Source organism: Folsomia candida, unplaced genomic scaffold (genome assembly GCF_002217175.1).
Source record: "Folsomia candida strain VU population unplaced genomic scaffold, ASM221717v1 Fcan01_Sc019, whole genome shotgun sequence".
NCBI lineage: Eukaryota > Metazoa > Arthropoda > Collembola > Entomobryomorpha > Isotomidae > Folsomia > Folsomia candida.
This window is the reverse complement of record NW_019091211.1, coordinates 2,803,660-2,825,937: the sequence shown is the minus strand read 5'-3', so window position 1 is coordinate 2,825,937 and position 22,278 is coordinate 2,803,660. Positions and strand designations below refer to the sequence as shown.

Here is a 22,278-nt window from a genome sequence, read left to right as displayed (position 1 = left end):
TTGTTGAATCATTTCACTGCGAAAATACTCGTTCACCGTTAAATAACTAAAGTTGATTTTATAAATGTCTCATTTTGCCACAAACACACCCCCCGACGACGCCGGAACATTAAAGTTGCTACAATTCAATTAATTTCAGCAGTAATCTCATCTTGCCTCAGCAATACGCCTTGATTATCAGGAGGGTGTGGTCGGCCATCAAAATATCAAATCATCATCATACAAATTTATGGCATCATATGGTGAAAGTGGAATTTAGAAATACGGACATCAGATTCAAGAAATGTATTTACTGTTTTTCATACTGTCGCCACAACGCCTCAACTTAAGGTGTGGTAAAAGATCATGACAAATCTATTGGACCGGCGTAAGAAAATGCTCAGAACTTTTTACACAGTTAATGCAATTTCAAAAAAGTTGCATATGTTTACTACCAAAGGGTCTGGATTGCCATACAGTTCAAATTTTAATGATTCAATTCCGCAATGTGCTACAGATTGCATTTTCTTCTTCAGATTTTGCATCAAATTCCGCCCATAGACCGCACGTACTTTCAAGCTGATTTTCTTCCATCTGTTCTTAAATTTTCGTAAGGTGTCTGGCGTTTCTGAAAGCTTAGAATATTTGAAATTGGTCAGCGCTCAGAATTTCTCAATTGGTCGCAGTTGAGGAAAATTTGGTGGGTTTTAATTTTTTGGCACAAGTTCAATTTTTTTTTCAGATGTCGGTACTGAGTGACCTTTTTGGCGTCATGGGACCTTGCGAAATCAGGCCAAAACAAAACATTATTTTTTATGATCTTTAGTAATAAAAGATTCCAATCCCCCTTTAATGCATGATTTAGGATAAACCCCCTGGTTTACAGTGCCCTCCAAACTAACGGGATCGGAAACATGACCAATGCTAGACATGCGTTGCCAAATTCTTCATTTTTTTGCGAATTGGTCTTTCTTTTCGACTCTGTCTTCACAATTTACTTCACAGGGGTTGGAGCTATGGAAAAAATGCCTTCCTGGAAGATTTGAAGGGTCAGCTGTGACGCAGGGCTCATCGTCCATGATGACCACTTTTCCTCCAATTTTCTTCAATAATTTCTTGCAGAACGCATGAATCCTTTCCTGTTGTGTTGGTTTGTAATTTGGTGCTAGTGTTTTTGCCCTGGATATAATCCCTAGTTTATGGACTTTGACTTTGCTCAAATAGCTTTTTGAAATCTTGACCTTCCTTGTCGTGCCAGCCGTTGCCGTTGATGAATGATTTTTTTAAATTTTTTTTATCTGATTTTTGACTTTTGTCGTCGCTAGCTTTGCAGGTCGACCAGTAGAGACTTTGAATTTGATTTTATTGGATTCCTCGTACTTTTTTATGCAAGAATTGACATTTGAATGAGGAATACCTTCTTGCTAGAAAAATTGCCAAGTGATTTTAGAATCATAGTTTGTTCGATTTTTATGAAACTCAATCACTCTTTTTCCCAACTCTTGCCTTTCAACCCAAGTTTTTCTAGTCTTAGCCATAACTCAATAATTGGTGACATATATCAATGGAAAGCTTATAACTTGGTCTATTCAAAAATAATTTTTTCGAAATTTAATTTCGCTGTGTTCCCGCCCGGCGCGCGTCGTAAGGGGCGGTCCAATACCTTTGTCATGATCTTTTAAGTAGTTTATAGTCTGATCCGGGTTGCATAATAATTGCTAAGAAATAAAGCATTGGACCACACCCCCTGACGGTTAGCCGGGGTTTTTCAATTGACCCAATCTTCGAAATTGTCCGCTCACCAAAAATTAGACAGACGTACATATGTAGATATTCTAAACCAGATTATTGATCAGTTGTGGAGTATCTCGGTTTGATACTAAACCAGAATAAAATTAATTCACCTTTAAATTAAATGGTTTTGGTTAAACCGGGATAAAATTGATCAATGTTTAAGTAAACGTTTTGATTAAACCGATTAAGTCGGTTTCGATTGAAGAAATATTGATCCGTTCTGGACTTACAGACTGACGGACGGACAAATTAACTCTCCCCATTAAGTAGCTGAAGCTATTTAACAATTGTGAATATTTATTTGCATACAAAAAATTAATTTATTTCTTTTTTAATCATCGATACGTCTGTATACGTACATATATGTATGTACGTACATACATCCCTTCTATTGATACATACGTATTTATTTAATGTATTTGCATATGATCACTCAAAAACTACCAGAATTATCGTGATGCAATCGGTACATCACAATTACATAATTACATGGGTATTAAAATATAAGAATAAAAATTATAATGGTGGATGTAATTCTCACATTACGTCAATCCATATAAGATCAAACTCAATAGAGCAGGACATCCTTGATCTTATACTTTTATCACAACATTTAACTATTGACATATACATATTTATATGTACCTACATATTTTAACATTTATATTCAAATAAACCGTTAAACGCATGTAACGAAGGGGTGAAACCGTAAACTTTATAACACTTGGTGTCAGTTAACAGTTGACAAACAGTTAATTAACAGTTTCATGTTCGTTGAAGTCAAAATAAATGTAACAATTGAATTCGGGGTTAAATTTCAGTTAAAATTGACATATGTTGTATCAGATATAACATTTAGTGACCTTTCAGTGACCTCCAAGTGACCTTTTGTGACCTCCGAGGTCAAAATGAATGTAACAATTGAATTCGGGGTTAAATTTCAGTTAAAATAGACATATGTTGTCTCAGATATAACGTTTAGTGACCTTTCAGTGACCTCCAAGTGACCTTTCGTGACCTTTGAGGTCAAAACGGCTGTCCCCATTGAATTCGGGGTTAAATTTCAGTTCAAATTGACATACGTATCAGATATAACGTTTAGTGACCTTTCAGTGACCTTACGATGACCTCTGAGGTCAAAATGAAGGTCACCATTGAAATAACCGTTAAATTTCCTGTCAAATTGATATATATATATATGACATTTGACCTTTAAATGACATTTCGTGACCTTTTGACCTTGAAGGGGGTGACCTTAAGGGTCCCTCTTCGAACTTGACCTTTGTTTGTATATGAAGAATTTATGTTCAAAATTTGAAGTCAATATGTTAAACCGTTCTTGAGTTATCGCACGGACAGACGGACAGACGGACAGACGGACAGACGGACAGACAGACATATCAATCTTATAAAGGGGTTTCACCCCTTAATAATATTTATACATATGCACATCTGTGTGTAACTATAAATATGTAAATATATGTTTCTATTTTTCAAGCAAATACTTATAAACTTGCGAGAAGGTCAATTTTTCGTTAAATGTAAATATAACCCATATTATATGGGTCATATATAGATGAATAACTTTGTTTTGACCTACATTCTTATGTTTGTACATAACAATATCGGAGCATGTTTTATGTAATATATAAACACCCAACCTTTTCGTATTTTCAGATAGACCTTGACATTTCACTATTTCAATACGTTATATGTATCTAAGTATACGATTAATACTCGAAAGAAAGTAATTGAGTTATCTATTTGACGTCTGAATATTCTTTTTAGTACAAAACCTTCAACTGGCTTCGTTGGTATATAACTAATGATTGTATGTACGATAAACCAGTAGAGCAGAGTGGGTCAATTTGACCACTTTGATGAAATCCTCGCCAAATCAAAGCATAAATAAAAATTTCATGGCATGCCGTCCCCCGAGCTTCTCAAAGCTCTTCATATTTATTCCACCTGTTTCCAGAAACATCTCGAAATTGCACCCATCATGTGGAACATTTCAACTAAACGATTTTATTACGTGTCTTCGCTGTCCCAACTTTCTGAATGGGTTTGGAATATGTTTGGTCTTTTGGCGTTTAGCGGAGTTGGTAGCGTGGTCTTTGTTCTTTTAAGGGAACTTGTCGTGGAAACGAAGACAATCCCACTTTTCAATGTGCTGGGCCTCGTATTAATGGGAATCGTGGGTTTGACCATGATTGGTATTGCAATTGCGGTAATGATTTATGGAAGGGAATTTGCCCATGGGTGGAACGAGGTGCATCGGATGGAAGAACAGTTGTGTACACGAGGTAAGTTCTTATCGATTAACTTATCGATTGGTTAGGTATTAGCAACGCAATGGAGTACCGATGAAGGAAAGGCTTAAAGTTTTAGGGTAACTTTTGTAATGTGTGTACGGTACCGACAGATGTGGTGTCGAAATATTTCCAAACGGTGATGAAAACCTTCCCATATAAAAATATGTAAATGTGTTGCATGCTGCAAAATTATGCACGTGGTGTTCACAATTATATCTGCGAAAAATTTCATCTATCTATTCTGCGGGACCGATTTTGCATAATTATCCAAAATTGTGCATAGTTGATACATACAACGCCCTACATGCAGTTTTTCTAGAAAAATCTGCCAAGTTTCAACACAAAACCTTGCCAAATTTTCGCTTTGAAATTTTCATACGGTCATCTATTATACGATTATCGCCAATCGCTTGCATATCAGTAACTGGCAAAATGTTACGAATAAATAAACCTTATTTGGTTATTTCATTAAGCGGGATTGTCCAAACGACAAGAACCCCATGAAGCGGATTATTTCGGAAAAGGCCTGACCATTTTGATGAGAATGATCACAATGTACGCCATACTGTGCCCACTAGTCTGACTTATCGCAAAGCTGGATCCTTACTACATACTCTTCAACCTGGTTGGATCCTGTATTGAAGATAACCTCTCCCTACAAATTTTCAACTTTGGAACCACTTTGCTTCGGACATTTCTCATATTTATCGAAATTCTGGAAGGTCTTCGCCATCTGACCCTCGTTCTGGTCATGTTCGCCAGCGCGCTGCACACGGGCGGCGCTAATTTACAACGTTTGCTTGACATTGACGTTCTTAACGGCAAGAAGAAAAATGCGCTTGATTTAAATTAATTAATTAGCATCGCATCCCAACAAGAGATTCACATTCGGCTAATGTCAAAATTTCAGGAGGCCTGTACCACCGTGCTATTTGCGTTCGGTTTATTCGCGGGTGTTCTCATTAACGCGGGAAGTATAAAATTAATGAGCGTGGTGCCTTTCTGGCTGTACGTTATGTTTCCATCGGTCGCGGTCATTATTGTCTTGGTCATTTCGGTCATGTTGCCCCAAGCTCAAAGGGTAAACGACATGTCCACGAGTATTCTGGAAAGGTGGAATATGAAAGTGATGCAGGAACCGGATGCAATGAAGAGGCGGTACTTAAGAAGAAAGTTGAAGGCTTTGACGCCCTCTGGACTACAGGTAGGGATTCATGAGGTGAGATTTTTCACGATAAAGAGATCCACCAAGGCAGCATTTTATGTACGAATATTGGATAATACGATCAATTTATCGCTAGCTATTCCGCCAGGAGCGCTCAATAAGCAGTTCGGTATTTAATAAATAAATGCATAAGACGGTTACTGTAAATTAATGCTAAAAAAATCAAATCACAATTTAGATAAATATGTAGATTTAAGTAATTGCATAGTATTTTTTAATTTAAATTTTAATTGAAATAAAATTTCAGAAATCGTTTTAGTTATATCTTAGATAAGTTTAAGGCTGGTGTACTATTTTTGTTTGACGTTACTAATTTGAATTTTTGAAAGAAAGCATTGAGATTCTCCTATAAAAAGTCTATAAAACAACAAATTTGAATTCATATTCCTTCAACATAGGGACGCCGCACCGCCCATCTGACGCTGCAAAAAAATCGCCAAAATTGACGCCACCTCTGCCACCGAAAATATCTAGGTCGACGTGGACCCCTGTATGTAATGTATTATACATTATACATATTAACGCAGGACAAGCTGCGATAATTATTAATTGATCATTTACGTACTTCTTCATGAATGCAATTTTCTCAAATTCTACCCAATGCATGCCTATTAAGTACCTTCAGATCACATGTTTCCCATTGAAGTACCAAACACAGTTGATAATTTTGCCAAAATTATTTTTGAATTGAGAATATATCCGATTCGGAAATATTCTCATTTAAATAATTTAAATTAAATTATTGTTAAATAACTAATTGCTAAATTGTTATTAATTGAAATATTTCATTTTATTACAACTGTAACGTTCAAGTCTCACAATTCCCCTGAAAACGCGAGGCGAGTTCAATTTGTCAACGTCGAGTGTTTTTTCTCACCACAAGTTGAAAGCGACGGGACACGAACTTTTAATTTCTGAGGAGCCAAATTAAGAAATTTAACTAATTTAAATACAATAGCTTCCTCCTATTAACTAATAAGGTAAGATTAAACCAGGTCACTTAAAATGGATCACGTTATAAATAACAATTCAATGCAATTATGTAAAGTCTCGAAACTCATTGTGGTCGGTCGCAGTTTGCAGTTAATTACCATAGGGCGGATATGTATGTACTTAAATTCCTGAAAATATGTATGTAATATGCACGTAAAAAACTCTAAAATATGCACATAAAAAATATTTTGCAATTGAAATTTTCTAGCATATTTATATTTTATTTTCGAACAGAGTCATGTTTTAGCTCTCTTATAAGCATATCATATTAGACTTAAATTTTAATCTTCAGTCAACGACTCATAGCGTGACACCAGTTCCATTTCGAGATTTTCTGGAGTAATTTCTTGGCGTCTATCTGAAAGCAAAAACTTGTGCATACTGAAGCTTCTCTCAGTTTCAACGGATGTCAAAGGGGCATAATTGAATGCAGCAACTTCTGCAGGATTCAGTTCCGTCGGAAGTTCTTCATCTGACTCTCCTTCTAAAATCGAAGAGATTTGTTTCAATTTCTCTAGGTCGGGATTTTTGCCAATGACAGTCCTAAATTTCTCAATAACAGCTTTTCCAATATTCCCATTCACCTTGAGCAATTTGTTTTCAATTTCGTCAAGGTATTGGAGAGTCTGGTGCAATGATCCACCGTGTTCTTGGAGTTCTGTCAATTTTTCAGCAAGAAATGTGTAATTCAGAGAGATAAATGCCAAATTCCTCGGAAGGTCGTGGGATTGAATCATAGTTTTCAAGGTATTCACTGAGGCTGCATCGTTGTTTATGGTTTCTATAATATCCTTCATTTCGTTGAAATGTTGAGCATAGAATTCAGTAGCCTTCAACCATGTTCCCCATCTGGTAATCACTGGGTTCGGCGGAAGGGGAAGGTCAGGACATTTCTCCTTATAAATAGCGATCCTACTTGGGGCCTTCTTGAATGCAGTTTTCATATTTGCGACAAACTTATCCACGTCTGGGAATAGGGAAAGTATTTGCTCGGCAACTCGATTCACGCCATGGGCAAGGCATGTCACGTGTAATAATTTTGTATAAATAACCTTTAAGTTTTTCCCAGCTTTCAACATGTATTGCACTCCGTCAGTAATGAACAGAAGAAATTTCGCTTCAATTTAATCTTGTTTGCAGCCAGGCCACAATATTTCTGCAAATTCCAAATAAAAGGGAATTAATTACAAGGTCTGAATTCCAAGTAGCAAATATTCTAAACTTACGCAAAGAGTCCAGAACAAGTTTTGTTACAGTGGCATTGTTTGTTTTCTCAAGCTGCTTAGAGCAAATAAGATGAGATTTGCTTGGTTCATCTTTTTTCAAGGATCCAATTAAAACATTTGCAATATATCGACCACATGCATCCGTTGTTTCATCAACCGAAAGCCAGATTGGATTTGTTCCCACATCTCGTCTAATTTCCTCAATGGCCTATGCATAATCAGTGTGATGAGTAAATTTACAAACTAAATTGATATTTACGACAGTTATTTGTTTTGTACCTCTGCGTATATCTGTGGAAGATAATTTTTTCGGAGGGTAGATTCGTCTGGAATAGCTCGTCCGGTGTACGTTTGCAAAAAGTTTTGCAGGACTGGGTTTTGCAATTTTTTCCAAGGAATTCCGGCAGAAATAAACGCCTGGCACATATTTTTATAGAAAGGCTTATTAGATTGCGATTCAACAGCCTCGCTCAGTAGGATTTGGCGTTGCGGATCCATTGCAAATTTTTTGGCCAAATTTTCATGTATGGAAGTTTTGATATGTTGCTCGAGCTGGCTCTTTTGCTTAAATGTGAAGTTGGATTGGCAAGCCTAAAATTACATGCATAAGTGGTAAATTATTAGTAGTAAACAAGTAAATTAAGTAGTACAATTAACTAATTAATTATTTAATTATAAAGTTGTCTTGAAACTTACCAAACAGACAAGTTTTGCACCGTCAATTTTTATTATATTAGCAACCTTTAAATCTTGAATCCAACCTGCATGGAGGGATTTATGATTCGTCTTTTGCTTCCCCATCGTTTTAATTAAAATTAAAATTTCTCCAAAAAACAACTATTATTATTTTAAGAAACTTAACTCAACAAGAATATCATTCGTAGCAATGAATAACTAAACAAAAGGGCATACCTCGCCTGGGAAACATACAATGGGGCAAAATGGGTTTGTAACTCGTTCACTCGAATTACATAAACACCATTATCATAAAAACATAATTTTGAGCAAACGTGAATTATGAAGAGAGATTTTTATATAGATAACTTCAAAACATGCGTAAAAATATTTATATTTTAAAAAGCTATGAAACATGTAGTCAAATATTTACTATTCACCAAAAAACCTCAAAATATGTATGAAAATATGTATATGTATGAAAACCCTAAAATATGTGAAATATGGAAAACTATGTTTGAATTTTTGAGATGTCACTTAGATAAGACGTTAGTATGCGAAGTTTCAGTACGATCTGGTTTTGTATGAAAAAGTTATAAATACATACGTATCCGCCCTCTGTTAATTAGAAACTTATTTATAACGTGACTTCCGATTTTATCAAATCAAGTCACAATTCTCTTTAACCTTAAACGGACTGCTACGACTTAAAAAGTCGTCACAATTTACAACTTTTTGTAAACTTAAAACTAAAATAATTTTCACAAAACAAAATATTAATTTGTTCGTAAATTTTGCAGCTTGACACGATGCAGGTTGAGAGCGACTTATCAACCCAACAGATGGATGACATGTTGGATATTACCGCTACCAGTGCGGTAATGATAATGAATCCTGTATTAAAAGCAAATTATTTATTATTAAACCGTTTTTCAAACGTCAAAGCTTTTCAATCAAAAGGCAATTTTCACAATGAAAATAGTAATTTGTCCCCAAATTTTACAGGCCGATCTGATGCAAGAGCAAGGTGAGAGTGGTGACTTACAAATTGACGAAACGAATGTCGCTACCAGTGCGCTCATGAATCCTTTGGTAAATAAAATACAAGTTAAATATTTATCATTAAACCGTTTTTGAAGGGAAATTTTCGGAATGGAAAATATTTTCTTGTGCAGCTTGTGAACTTAATCTTTTCCTACATGGACGCCCCCACTCTGAAAACATCCGTGCGACCCGTTTGCACCCTGTGGGCCGATCTTGGCGCCCCTTTCCTCGGGAAAAAGACCACTCATCCTCAGATGTTCTCGGAAAGCATTACATGCGACTCGGAGATCCCCGAAACCATCGGATTGACCGTATTTCATCCAAAATTGGCCAAGAACGTGAAACTCGTCTCGTCCACGTGTCCCTGTGACTCGCCGGAACTCCTCCCAAGAAACTTCACCGCTGTCCGGCCCAGAATTGCTCGCCACGTGGAGGAGCTCGAGGTCCGAATCGACTCCTCATTTTTACCCGGGCTGCACAAAATGTGGACATCAAGACAACATCTTTTCAACAACCTCACCAAAATTTCTATCACCGTTTTGCTCTTTAGTGACGACAATGCGGACAGTATTCTGACCGGGTCGTACCCGATGATGGCAAACGTGAAGATGATTTCGATAAGAATGGCCAACCAGTACCGCCTTGATCAGGATAAGCTGGGAGCCATCATATCTCAAAAACTGTTCAATGCCACCCCCAATTTACAAGAGGTTGAGGTGGAGGCCGGTTTTTATTTGGATTTCGCCCCATGCAAAAAACTGGACAAGTTTACGTATGCGTTTGTCAAGTTCTTGGACTGGCGTACACACGAGCCCTCTAAGGTCGTGGAAATGGATAAAATCGTCAAGATGTTAGAGTCCTGTCGGGAATCTTTGACCGAATTGAGTCTCTCCCAGGTACGAGTGGTGGACTTTGAGGATGATGAGGAGGACGACGACGACGTGCAGCCCGTGCAGGTACGGGGGAAATATAGGTTTAAGGTCTTTTATAACGAACGGATTAATTAGTTAGTTTGTGGTTCTGTGGAACCAGTTTCATTTAATTGGGCAGATAAATGTTTAGAAGGAAATTAGACGACTCCTTGATAACATGGTAAATACACGAAGTTCAAAAGGCTCACAAAATTTGACTTAGCACAAATTTCTAGGAAAAATTGGCTAATGTTTCAAAGTTTATGGAGATTATGAAAATAGTTATTTTACTTAACAGTTTTAAATTTACGAAATTAAGACAAAAACAGAAGGGAAAACGAGTTTCTTTGTTCTGATGGGTTTTTAAAAAATTTCGGGAAATCGGCATAATTTTTCCTTTCGTTACTAGACTATTTTATTATTTTTTTTTACAAATTAGAGGTTTTTTGCAAAATTAAAGATACGTTTCAACTGTTTTCCAGACTTTATCCCTCCCATCCTTCCCAAACTTGACCAGGTTGTCAATCTCCTCCATGGAAGTTTACCGCTTGGGTGACTGTCTGTCTGTGAAGAACGTCCCAAATCTGACCCATGTCATCCTCGCCGGCAGCATCAAGAAATGGTTCACCCTGTCCAACATAATTGCTCATTTCCGCCACCCTCACGTCGGAATTACGACGCTCGACCTGGATGCCGCGTATGACGGAGATGAAGACGATGTCGAGATTGGAACCGAGATCGTTCGTCTTTTTCCCGCCGTGAAGATATTAAAGTTGAAGTTGACCCTTTTGGCATACCTGCAGATGGATGACCTCGAAGAAATTCGCCTCTTGAAGCAAATTCTGCGAAACTTTGCGCCTTGGGAGCTGACCTCGGCTTTAGTTGAGATGAAAAATGTGCGCAGTTCAGGCGTCGTGTTGGGCACGATGCAGGGTTTGAAGCGATAGAAAGGTAAATATGCACCATTAGAATTGGAGTGGTTTGGTTAAGTGACTCTTAAAAACAATGTTACCCTTTGAAAAGTAAGTAAGTAAAAAGAAAAGTAAACTCTGAATTTTAAATTAAGAAAACTATACAAAACCCAGAGTAAATTTAACTTGATAAAGAGGAAAATTTACTCTGGATTTAGAATAGCTTACTTAATACATAATTCAGAGTGGACTTGCTTTGCTTATTTTTAAGAGCAATTAATTATTGATCGATTGCTATTTAATTTTGATTAATTTGATTTGTTTAGGCTTGTCCCACACCGAGGTTCGATTTTGCGGTACAAATAAGCACCCTTTTGTCCTGGGGGATGACGTGAAAGAGATTCTTTTGGCCGGCAGGGAGATCAAATTGATCAAAATGTCGGGATTTTTGGTAAGCCTGATTACATAATTTTAATTTTGTGAGGAGTTTGCTGATTTCACGTTCAAATATATTCAGATGACGGAGACGGAGAGGGATGAATTTGAAGGATTTGTTGAAGACAGCGGTCTCCCGATTAGTTTCTCAGAGTAAATTCATCGTTTTATTGACTACTTGTATTAGTTTTATGGATTTTTTGTTCAGCGATGAATCTGGTATTTTGATGTAATATTTATTTGATATTCTTTTTAAGAGTTCACCCTCTGATGAATTTTTGTATAATGTACTTTAAATTAATTTGTGTGTATTTACTATGTATGTGACTGACGGTAAATAAATTGGTTGGGACCAGATTCTTATTGATTAATAATTTGAATAATGCTAATTATTATTAATTCCCTTTTGCCCTTACGTACGAATATTAGATAGATAATATGATCATATAGAATTCATTGAGTACATTTACGTACGTACTTTTCAAAACAGGAACATTATTTTTAAACGTGAGACTCCATAATTTTAGCGATTTCAGTGTTTTTAAACGTGTACTTAAAAACATTATTTTATTTAGTATGCATGAATTTTGCGCAGGTGATTCAAAATCACTGATTTTGAATATTACAGATAGATCCATATAAACTCGTACAAATCGCCATAATCATGTCCTACAGAATAAAATTTCATTATATAAATACATATGTATTTACATATCTACCTAAATATCTATTCGTCAGTTTTTCTCATGGCATGTAAATGTATTTATATAAATATGTAAACGCAAGTTTGTGATTCTCTTACATATGTATATTAAGAAATTTAGTGAAAAAATGCTGAAAATATTTACTGTACAAGGGCCCTTTTTACAAAATAAAAACTTTCTATCAAGGCATTTCTCCCTCATGTTTTGCTTCTTAGAAAAGCATGAATGAATGCAAAGTTGAAAGTGGTTTCTGGGTCAAGGTCAAGAGGTATAATTTTCTAAGGATTCACATAAAAAAGGTATTTACATATTATACAAGACACCTTTTTGGAATGGCCCACTGAAATGTACATAGATTTGTGCTTTCCTTTCATAAAACCGAGCGTCTCTCCAAAGTGGGCATCCACACGGTGTGTTGTTTGTTGATTTCTGTGTCTAATCGTTAAATTAATTTATAAATTAAAATTCTTAATATATGTATTAACAATTTGTGTATACATAACTCAACAAAATTTCGTTTAAAGTATTATCTTAATTTGACAACTGCACCAAATATTTATGTATTTACATACATATTTAGTAACCAGTAAAAATTAGCATGATTCTTACAAAAAGACGAAATATTTATAACATGATCCATGGAATGGAAATGAATAAAACAGTTTATAATTTCTTAGTATTTTTGATACATAGTAGAAACGAAAAATATTTTTTGTTTACAATTATCGGTTTATTCTGATCCGAAAACTAGATGAAAAAATATGTTTTTATAGGATAGATGGATATGGATATGTAAAAAGTTTCCAAAGAAAAATTCTGAAGAAATACGTAAGAATTATAGTTTTGAGTACTCAATTCACCAATGAGGGTAGTTCTCAACCATTAAATATTTATTATTTATTGTGTAACGTGACACAAACTCGGTCACGTGGTCCATGTACTTGTCTCCACCTTGGAGAAAAGGGTCCCTATAAAACCAAGTCACCACTCTGTCCATTCTCTCAGTTTCTATTCAAACTTTGACCAAGCACCTACATATCAGTCGTACTTTCCATACTCGCAGTTTTTTTCAACTAAATACATACAAATTTTCATCCCCCAAATTTTTTAACGAACTAATTTCTCCAAATATATTTGCCACCATGCGTCCCAATAATTTCGGAATCACCTTTCTCCTCGTAATTCTTGTGCTATTTGCCACCCTGGGCCATTCGAGTGGGGCCAGCTTAACTGCAAAACTGGGAAAACCAAAATATTTTGGGAGGCAAAAGGTTATTAATTTATGTTCCATGACTACTCTTCAGCTAAAATTAGTAGTCTCAATTCCTTGCAAAAATATCTGAGAGGTTAGTGTGTGTTTAGAAAAATAAAACAAGCTTGTCTGCCAGGAAACCTTTCAGATTTTTTTCAGACTATTAATATTGGCTGAGCGATAGTATTGATTTTGTGGTTAATTTTTCCTAAATTGTGATATTCGAAAAATAATTTTAGAGACACCTTCAACAAAAAATGGACTTGGACGACCCTCGAAATTTGCGAACCTTAACGTCTGACAAGGAATTAGTCACGAGTCTTACCTTGCCTCATGCCCGTGAAGTCTCATCCGCAAAAGATGTCACCATATCTGTTCGAGAGCCAAAATCCATGCCAGGTAGAGACGTAGCCTCGAGGGTTCGAAACATCATCGCCGAACAACTTGACGTCGACATTGGGCAAATTGACGACAACGCGTCCCTGATCGAAGATTTGGGCGCAGATTCCCTTGGCCTTGTCGAACTAATTTTGGCGATTGAGGAAGAATTCGAGTGTGACATCCCGGACGAAGACGCCGAGCAAATAAAAACGGTTATCGATTTGATCAATTATGTGAAGAGAGGGTGTCTCGGAGGGTAATTTTATAGAGTAGATTTGCATTAATATGGCTTCCTTGTGTGTTATGAATTTGTGAGGTTTTTTTAAATTTCGATTTTAAATTTTGTTTTGCATTTTCTTAAGTATTTACATGTATGTACATACATATGTATGTACATACATATGTATGTGATTGTCAGAAAAAGTAATAATATGTATGTATTAATTTACTTAATAATTCTAATAAATTTCGAAAATTCTTGTAAACGATCGTACTTTAGGTGAATGAAGTTTTTTGACCTTATGAATATTCAAATCTACGCATATTGTGTCATTGCATAATTATTATGAAATATGCAAATTCACCACAGTGGAAAATGTTCAGAGTATAGATATTCAAGCACATTTATCTCTATGCATGTGTTTAGGCTCCTTCTCAAAAACGCATTTCGGTCCCGACGAATCATACCTTTCTTAGAAAAACTTTCACATTCCAGGCAAACCTTTTTCGTTTGTTTATATTAAATTCATACAATGTTAAACTGTGTGTACACTCAGAGCAAGAATGGAACGTGACGTTAAATTAGTTATTTTTACAAGTTAGTAAGTTCCTATATTTATATTTAGAACTTCTTAAAACTAATTCATTTACCTTATCTTGGAAATTAACGATACACATTTACTAATTGAAATTTGGAAGAAAACAGGAATTATTACAGATATGTAGAGTGAGACCTATGCTCACCCTATGATTAAATTTGTTGCATACTGTAAATATGTAGGTTCAATATTTTATTTTTCTACTTTGACTAATCTATTAAATTCACAGAAAATTAGGAACATCCATGCACGCAAATACTTTTCTATTCAACGGGTGAAAATGACTCCATAATTTTAGCGATTTCCATCTTTGGTAAGGTTGATCGTGTCCATGGCGTCAACTGTTTTTCCACAGTCCAAAGCGAAGTAATATTCTGGAACCACTTTTGAAAAAGGGGCGCTCCAAAATCTTCAATAAACTCGTTAGCCAGCCTGACATGGTTTTTAACATGGTTAAATTTGTAATTTTAAAAGATCAAAAATTCATCATCATGAAAAACTTACGATAAGTCGAATTGAAACGTGGTCTTGTGCGGGAGACGGTTCGAGTATCCCAAGCCATACGTGTAATTCTCGAGCGTGACAAATAACGGGGTCGAAAGTTTGACTACCGAACGCGACCATGGATTGGTAAAGTTTACCAGAGCCAGCACCAAGTCCGTCTCCTATGTGTAAAGCGTTTTAGCACTTTAATACAATGGGGGTATTCATTACAGTTTTGAATGCTCGAGTCGCAATATAATTTATGAAAAAATTCGAACTATAAAAATACCAGCCTTGCCGTGGCAACCCTATTTAATAATAGGTAATCAATCATTTAAACAATCCAGTTATTTTTTGAACTCTGATGCAAAAAGCTTTACAAAACGTCAATCTATTTTTTTGAACCTGTTTCTTTCGTAATATTTATAAAAGTTTGCACCTTCCACAAGCTTAAGTTTCACTAACAGTTTTTGTGTGCTGTGTACATAGTTTTCCAATATAAATATGTACTATTTTCGGAAATGTTTGTACAAATTTAACGGTATGACTAAAAATTTGAACAAAAAAGTACGATTTTATACAGAGCTGTATAAAAGCATAGTTTTTTTTGCTAAAATGCTAACTCTAGCATTTTACTTGCCTAAATCATAAATAAGATTGGTACTTCTCTAGTACGTACATTGAGCTTAATAGTTGACAACATCTCATCCGTCCAGCCGGGTTGATTCCGATTAATACTTCCTGCTGAATCATTTCTCTCTTGTTGTATCAATTGTAGGGTACAATTTTCTAAAATTTTGACATTTTCATCTATCTGATGTAGAACGTCGATCAACAATCCGGAATAACAAGGGCTATCACGACATGAAGAAGCCACGTCTTCAGATTCTGTTTGCAAGCATGTCTCATTCTTAATCACCCAAGGATGATCCTATTCATAAAGAAACTAAAATTATGAAAAACCTGACCAAAGCCCGGTCTAAAAATTTAGGTAACTAAAAATTTTGTCAATTAATTAATAAATTGAGATAAATTTACCTCGATTATCACAATTCCCTCAATTTGTCCGGTCTCCTCTAAAAAATATATGCATGCATATTTCTCAAAATTTGTATTCAAGTCATTAAATATTTTTAGCGCATTTACATATATATGGTAAAGAATTTGCGCAATAGTATTTTTTTGAGAATTATTACGCAAAAACTTACTATAATTTATTGCAAATGTATTCTGTCAAAATTATTGCATTTTTTTAAGAATTAGAAATTTTAATTGTAAATGTGTTACAGAGGTCGACGCCGCCGATCTCACGCCGCCGCGCCGCCATACGCCGATGCATTTTACGCGCCGCCGCCGCCGAAAAATTTGATTTCCTATTCCTTTAACATTGCGACGCCGCGCCGCGCCGCCGACGCCGCCGAAAAATCACCAAAAACTGGCGCCGCTGCCGCCGAGAATTTGTCGGCGTCGACCTCTGATGTGTTATGACGTAATCCATCTACCACACAACCAAATAAATTTCTCCTGAATAATCTCCTAATTCACACACCTTTACAAATGTGGATATAGCCTTGGAAAAATTCATGAATGTAATCCGGAGAACATTGGCAAGTTCCATTTAGACAGATGGATTGTGGGGTGAAGCATTGTTCAGTTGTGGTACAATTTCGCCCATAGTCGACCTTATCTTTCAATTGGGTGCCTGTAAATTTGTAACGTTGTTGAATTATTGAAAAAGATCGAATGAATATAAGACACCAATTTGTACACAAAATGTTTCGCTTTTCTTGAGGATTTTACAATTGTTTGCTTTTAAATATTTCTGCAGTCTTGCAAACTATTTTTTAAATAATGAAGGCATTCATTACGAATTCGCATGTTCGCCCTGCAACATAACTTTTTTCGAAACTGATGTTGCGAAGCAACGAAATGAAGGCACTTCATGAAAAAGCTCGCAGGAAAATATGGTTCATATGTCTGGAATTTGGCAACGGGAAAAATTTCGTGAATTTCCATTAGTTACCGAAGTTTTAAATACGTGTGAAATTTACCGAATAAGAAATTTCAAAATGCAAAACTTCGATAACTAATGGAGATTTATGAATTTTTCCCATTGTAAAATTTTCCACATTTGTGAAAAATATTTTACGAACTAAATACTAGCCCTGAAGATGTGCAAGTTCGCAAATCAATGGTCTAGCCAAAATTTTTTTTTTGCGAACTTTATTTTTTTGCGAACTCGGAATGAACACCCTCAATGTTTTTTTTGCTAATGAAATTAAAATATGTATTCAACAAATATGTATCCACCTGCTGTCAAAGGTAGAACTCCCCCAAGAAATATGAAGATGACGGCATAATAAAAAACTTGTGTCAATTTCGAAACACGAAACCTTGCTGAAATACGACACATTACAACAACTCGATTAAACATTTTGGTAAAACTTGTGTCACCATGGCCTTAATCAGTACTATGCAAAACTCATACCTATCATCATCCCAGTTTCATGTCATTTTGCACGAAATCCGACAATAGAGAAATAAAGAAGTAAGTTCTAACAAAGGTATTGTTTAACTTCCTCATTTTCGCAATAAGTAATTTAATCCTTCACGCAGCCCCATGGTAACATTTGTAATGCATGTAAACTCATGCTCAAGTAGTGCGCACTTGCCTACTAATGTGGATAAGTAAATGACGTGTTGAGTAGAACCTGGAAATCTAGATGGGTGGATACGATCACTGTTGCGTTTTTAAATTCAGCCGAAAAAAATTCAATTTATCATGCACGAATATGAATGCTAGTTGAATTTTCGTGTCAATACGTATGTATGTACATATTAGGGTTGCCGCGGGTAACGGGTCGGGTACCCGTTACCCGCATACCCGCACAATTCTTGCGGGTACCCGTTATCTGCGGGTAGCGACAGCTACCCGCACGGGTAACGGGTAGTTCAGTTTTTATTTAATTTTCGACATAAATCAGTTCACAAAGAAAGTTAGCAGCAGGTTAGTTCATTTACCAACAAAAGCGTCAATTTATTATTTATCCAATTCAAAATTTGCTGTTTTCCAGCAACTAGGGTTTATAGCGTGTGTCTTTTCGGAATCTACAGTAGCCTACTTCAGTCTCAAATGCTTTTCACGTCCCGAAAATGAGGAGAAATTATTGTTTCTCAAGCATAATTTGCCTGCTCTAAAATATGAGTAACAATTTGACTTGTATGTGTTTATGTAAGACTGACGATATTTTAATTTATACTTTAAAGGTGAAAAACTTGAATCCGATTGGAAGCAAAAATGTTATTTATAGACGATTTTGCAATTAAAACTTCATTTAAATCTAAATTTAAAAAAATCAAACTATAGATTGAACCTTCTTTCAAGCTACACCAAGATTGTCTAGCGAGTATAAGTATTTAAAAGTCAAGCCAAAAATTAAGAATCGCGTGATACTTTCCGTGGAATGTCCACTTTAAAGAAAATATTGGCGGCTAAGTTCTATTTTTAAGTAAATGTTCAGCAACTTTTTCCTCCACTGGACGAAAACCATGGTGGTCCTTGAACTCTGCCCCTAATAGCTGTCTTTAAACGGGCTATTTAAGGCTAGCCTCCATGACGTGGTCGTCTCAAAAAATCATTGAGTAATTTAAACTGCGCGAAATTTGCACCCCCTCTGGACTTTGAATTACATTAGCCGAATTATCCTATTATTTTACACCAGTTATTTTTATTTTGGCGTTCAAATTATTCAATTTCGTATGATTTCGTATAATTTGAACGCCAAAATAAAAATAACTGGTGTAAAATAATAGGATAATTCGGCTCATTCGGGTAATGTAATCGCGGATCCACGGACTCATCGCAAGATTTCCCATACGTTTACATACATAAATACACAGCAATATTAATAAATTTCAAACTAATTTTTCGTGACTTAGAAATCGAATTTCGAAATTCTGTACACCCCCGATGTACCAGAGAAATCGGCTAGAAAGCGGGTAGAAAGAGTAAAATCGGTTTATGTTCGGCCGAATTTACATCCCTTGTCCGACAAATTCCCGATTTCGGGTTCGGTTCTAGCAAGAGTCGGATTTCGCAGTTCAATCCGATTTCTAGCCGCCTTCTTATCGAACTCTAGAAAAGTTGTATGAAAAATTTCTCAGCGGCCCGATGTCGGCCAGAAAGTGGTGGGCCAACTTCTCCATGCTCGATTTATGTACAGAGCACACCACCAGATAGAGTTGCCTGCTTCTCATTTCTTTCCCCTTCATCTTCCTTCTCCCACATTTCCCACATTACCATCAGCTGCAGAGTGAATAATTAAATAATTATTTCCCATCTATTTAAACATTAAAATAATTCGAGAAGTACTCATGTCACAAACAATTAAGTCTTTTGCTGTTGTGGAGTTTACTGAGGAACAGTCGGTGGAAGTAGTTTCATCAACGTGGATTGATAACTCAAAATCAATCTGTAAGTGGCCACCCGTTTCAGGGCCAAGGATAAGAAAATTTGTTCAGGACCACACCCAGCCTGACTCTGGTTGGTTCCAATATAAATGTCGAGTGCTACAAAATTGTGGTAAGTACTTTTTAGTTCCTGACTTGTTTTATTCTGTTATCTATTTAAATATGTATTTCGATTATGCTTAATATTATTGATTATTATTATTGCTGCAGATTCGTATATTAAGGCCCGTGGAATTTGCAATAAAGCTGAGGAAGACTCTGTCGTCGAATCAACAGACGCCGAGGATCACTCACAAAGGAGGAGGCGAGCCAATATTGTCAAAAATCAAGGCACTGGCGGACTTAAATTGATGAAAAAAAAGAAGACACCCAGCAGGGTTACGAAGACATCAATACCGGAACCACCGCTCTCACAATTATCTGATAGTGACTCAGATACAGAAAAACCTTGTAATTATTTCACTTTTCCCAGCTCCTCCTATTTCATGCTGAATGAAGATATAATTTCCGCCGGAAATAAAGATAATTCAGGTAACTCTTAGTCTAGAAAATCTGAATTTGCTCAAGATTGATTTTTTCATTACTTTTTAGAAAAGGACATCGATCACACTGTTGAAGAGCAGGAAGGTGGAGAATTTCAACTCGATACCTCGAAAAATTTAGAAAATAACTGTATGCTAATTTACAATTTTACAAATCTACATGATTTATTCTAAATTATTTAAAATTTGATAGACAATGAGTTAAACTTAGTGTCGGGTTCCACACCAATTCCAGTGACGGTTTTCGTCTCACAACAAGAGTCCTGCAACTGTGATGTGGGGACGCTAAAACACCAGTTTGAAGAATTTCAAGCTGAAACCAGACGTAAAAATTATTTCATTTGGCACATTTGGCACATATTTTATTTGTCACAAACCACTAATATTGTTCATTGATTAATAATATTTTATAGGGTTTCAGGAACGCGTGATTGACCGGCTGGTCCTAGTTAGCGACAGCCTTGCAGAGCTACTGAGCAGGACCAACATTCAAGGTCAACCCCTCCCCACGCTAAGTGGAGCGCCACAGTTACCACTCTCAGCACCCGATGGTTTTCGAGAATTAGAGGCGTGGTTGCAAACAGACAGCAATTTTGTAAAGATTGTATGTGTAAATCAGTCAAATAACTTCTGGTTACCTCATTGCCTAAAGATAACTGTTTACTTTCATTAAAGGTTCAACATTTAGAAATTTTAGGGGGAAAGGACCTGAAATCCGTGACGGGACGAATCTTAAAGGCCACACTTACCAATGAGTTGGCCAAAAAGTTTTGTTTAACTGGACGGGGAAAGTGCTCTGAGCTTGGTCTACAAAATACTAAAGTGCTCGGAGCTGTATATGGTAATATTTGTTTAATTTCAATAGAAGATGTAGATTACGACAAAGGTTTATAAGAAATTATTTATTTTTGCAGAGTCGGTGAGGAAAAATTCCTCCACAGCAAAAGCTACAAATAGTGACATCGACGAACGCATCAAATCCTGGTTGAAGAACGCTAGTGACCGAGGCGGAGGGAGGCAGCGTCGTCGTCAGCAATGTCCGGATATTCAAGATGGACAAATAGGAGAAAGCGAGTAAAGAAAGTTGAAGAACTCATTCAACAAATTAGATCACAAGATGTTGATACAAATGTAACGCATAATAATTTAGATTTTGATATACAGAGTAGTATAGTTGATATTGGTGTGAGTAGTTCAGCATTAAATTTAGTTACTTCAAGTGAGGATGAGCAGGATACGCAAAACGTTGTTTTGACCGATGAGACTGAAAATATTTTAGAGTTAAGTAATGATAGCAATGACAGGGAAGTTACTGCAATGGAAATTAGCAGACAAGCCCTGGTGGAATGGTCTGCTCATCATAATATAGGTCATCTGGCTCTTAAAGATTTGTTACATATTCTTAAGCCACATTTTCCTAACTTGCCTTCTGACCCTAGAACATTGCGCAATACTCCAAGGCAACTAAATGTGATACAAATCAGTGGAGGCAGTTTTGTTTATTTTGGAATAGAACAGAACATTGTTAGACGCCTGCAAGATCTAAGCAGCATTTCTAACTGGAACTGTAGTATGCTAGCCACGATAAAAACAAAGTGCAAAAATCCAATACTCACGTTATCAATTGGAATAGATGGCATTCCTCTTTCACGTAGCAGTAAGCATGAATTCTGGCCAATTTTGGGAAAAGTAGATCAGATTAATCTGTCAGTATTCGTAATTGGATTATTTTATGGCAATTGCAAGCCCCAGAATTTAGATTTCCTTGACACTTTCATAGATGATATGGTAGCGATTGAGAAAAATGGCTTACTGATAAATAACATTTTATTTGATATCAGGGTTAGTTGCTTTATTGCAGATACCCCCGCACGAAATTTGTTAAAAAATGTAAAATCTTTTAATGGATATTATGGTTGCGACAAATGCAATCAATCCGGCACATGGATAGGTCGTGTAGTTTACTTAGAAACAGATATTTCTAAGAGGACGGATGAAGATTTTAATAATCAGACTGACGCAAAACATCACACCGGCACTTGTAGTCTTACAAAACTTGATGTAGGGTTAGTTACCCAGATGCCACTTGACTACATGCATTTAGTTTGTCTTGGAGTAGT

General features: G+C 36.1%; 3 protein-coding genes across 3 annotated transcripts; 2 read left to right on the top strand and 1 right to left on the bottom strand.

Annotated features, from left to right (window-relative positions):
• The first annotated feature begins 6,203 nt into the window (after nt 1-6,203).
• On the top strand, nt 6,204-11,875 carry LOC118438216. Its single transcript, XM_035858099.1, has 7 exons — nt 6,204-6,293; nt 9,008-9,085; nt 9,213-9,299; nt 9,383-10,207; nt 10,645-11,113; nt 11,400-11,524; nt 11,591-11,875. The coding sequence occupies exons 2-5, from the start codon at nt 9,017-9,019 to the stop codon at nt 11,107-11,109; spliced, it is 1,446 nt and encodes a 481-aa protein (XP_035713992.1). The 5' UTR covers nt 6,204-6,293; nt 9,008-9,016; the 3' UTR covers nt 11,110-11,113; nt 11,400-11,524; nt 11,591-11,875.
• A 1,329-nt stretch (nt 11,876-13,204) lies between these two features.
• Nucleotides 13,205-14,281, top strand: LOC110857816 (acyl carrier protein 2, chloroplastic). The gene is made up of 2 exons (XM_022106427.2): nt 13,205-13,483; nt 13,704-14,281. The coding sequence occupies exons 1-2, from the start codon at nt 13,355-13,357 to the stop codon at nt 14,103-14,105; spliced, it is 531 nt and encodes a 176-aa protein (XP_021962119.1). The 5' UTR covers nt 13,205-13,354; the 3' UTR covers nt 14,106-14,281.
• A 559-nt stretch (nt 14,282-14,840) lies between these two features.
• On the bottom strand, nt 14,841-17,596 carry LOC118438215. The gene is made up of 6 exons (XM_035858097.1): nt 17,457-17,596; nt 16,696-16,848; nt 16,185-16,222; nt 15,826-16,077; nt 15,168-15,328; nt 14,841-15,095 (listed from the first exon to the last, which is right to left on the bottom strand). Exons 1-6 carry the CDS (start codon nt 17,578-17,580, stop codon nt 14,927-14,929), a joined length of 897 nt encoding a protein of 298 aa, XP_035713990.1. The 5' UTR covers nt 17,581-17,596; the 3' UTR covers nt 14,841-14,926.
• Nucleotides 17,597-22,278: the final 4,682 nt, after the last annotated feature.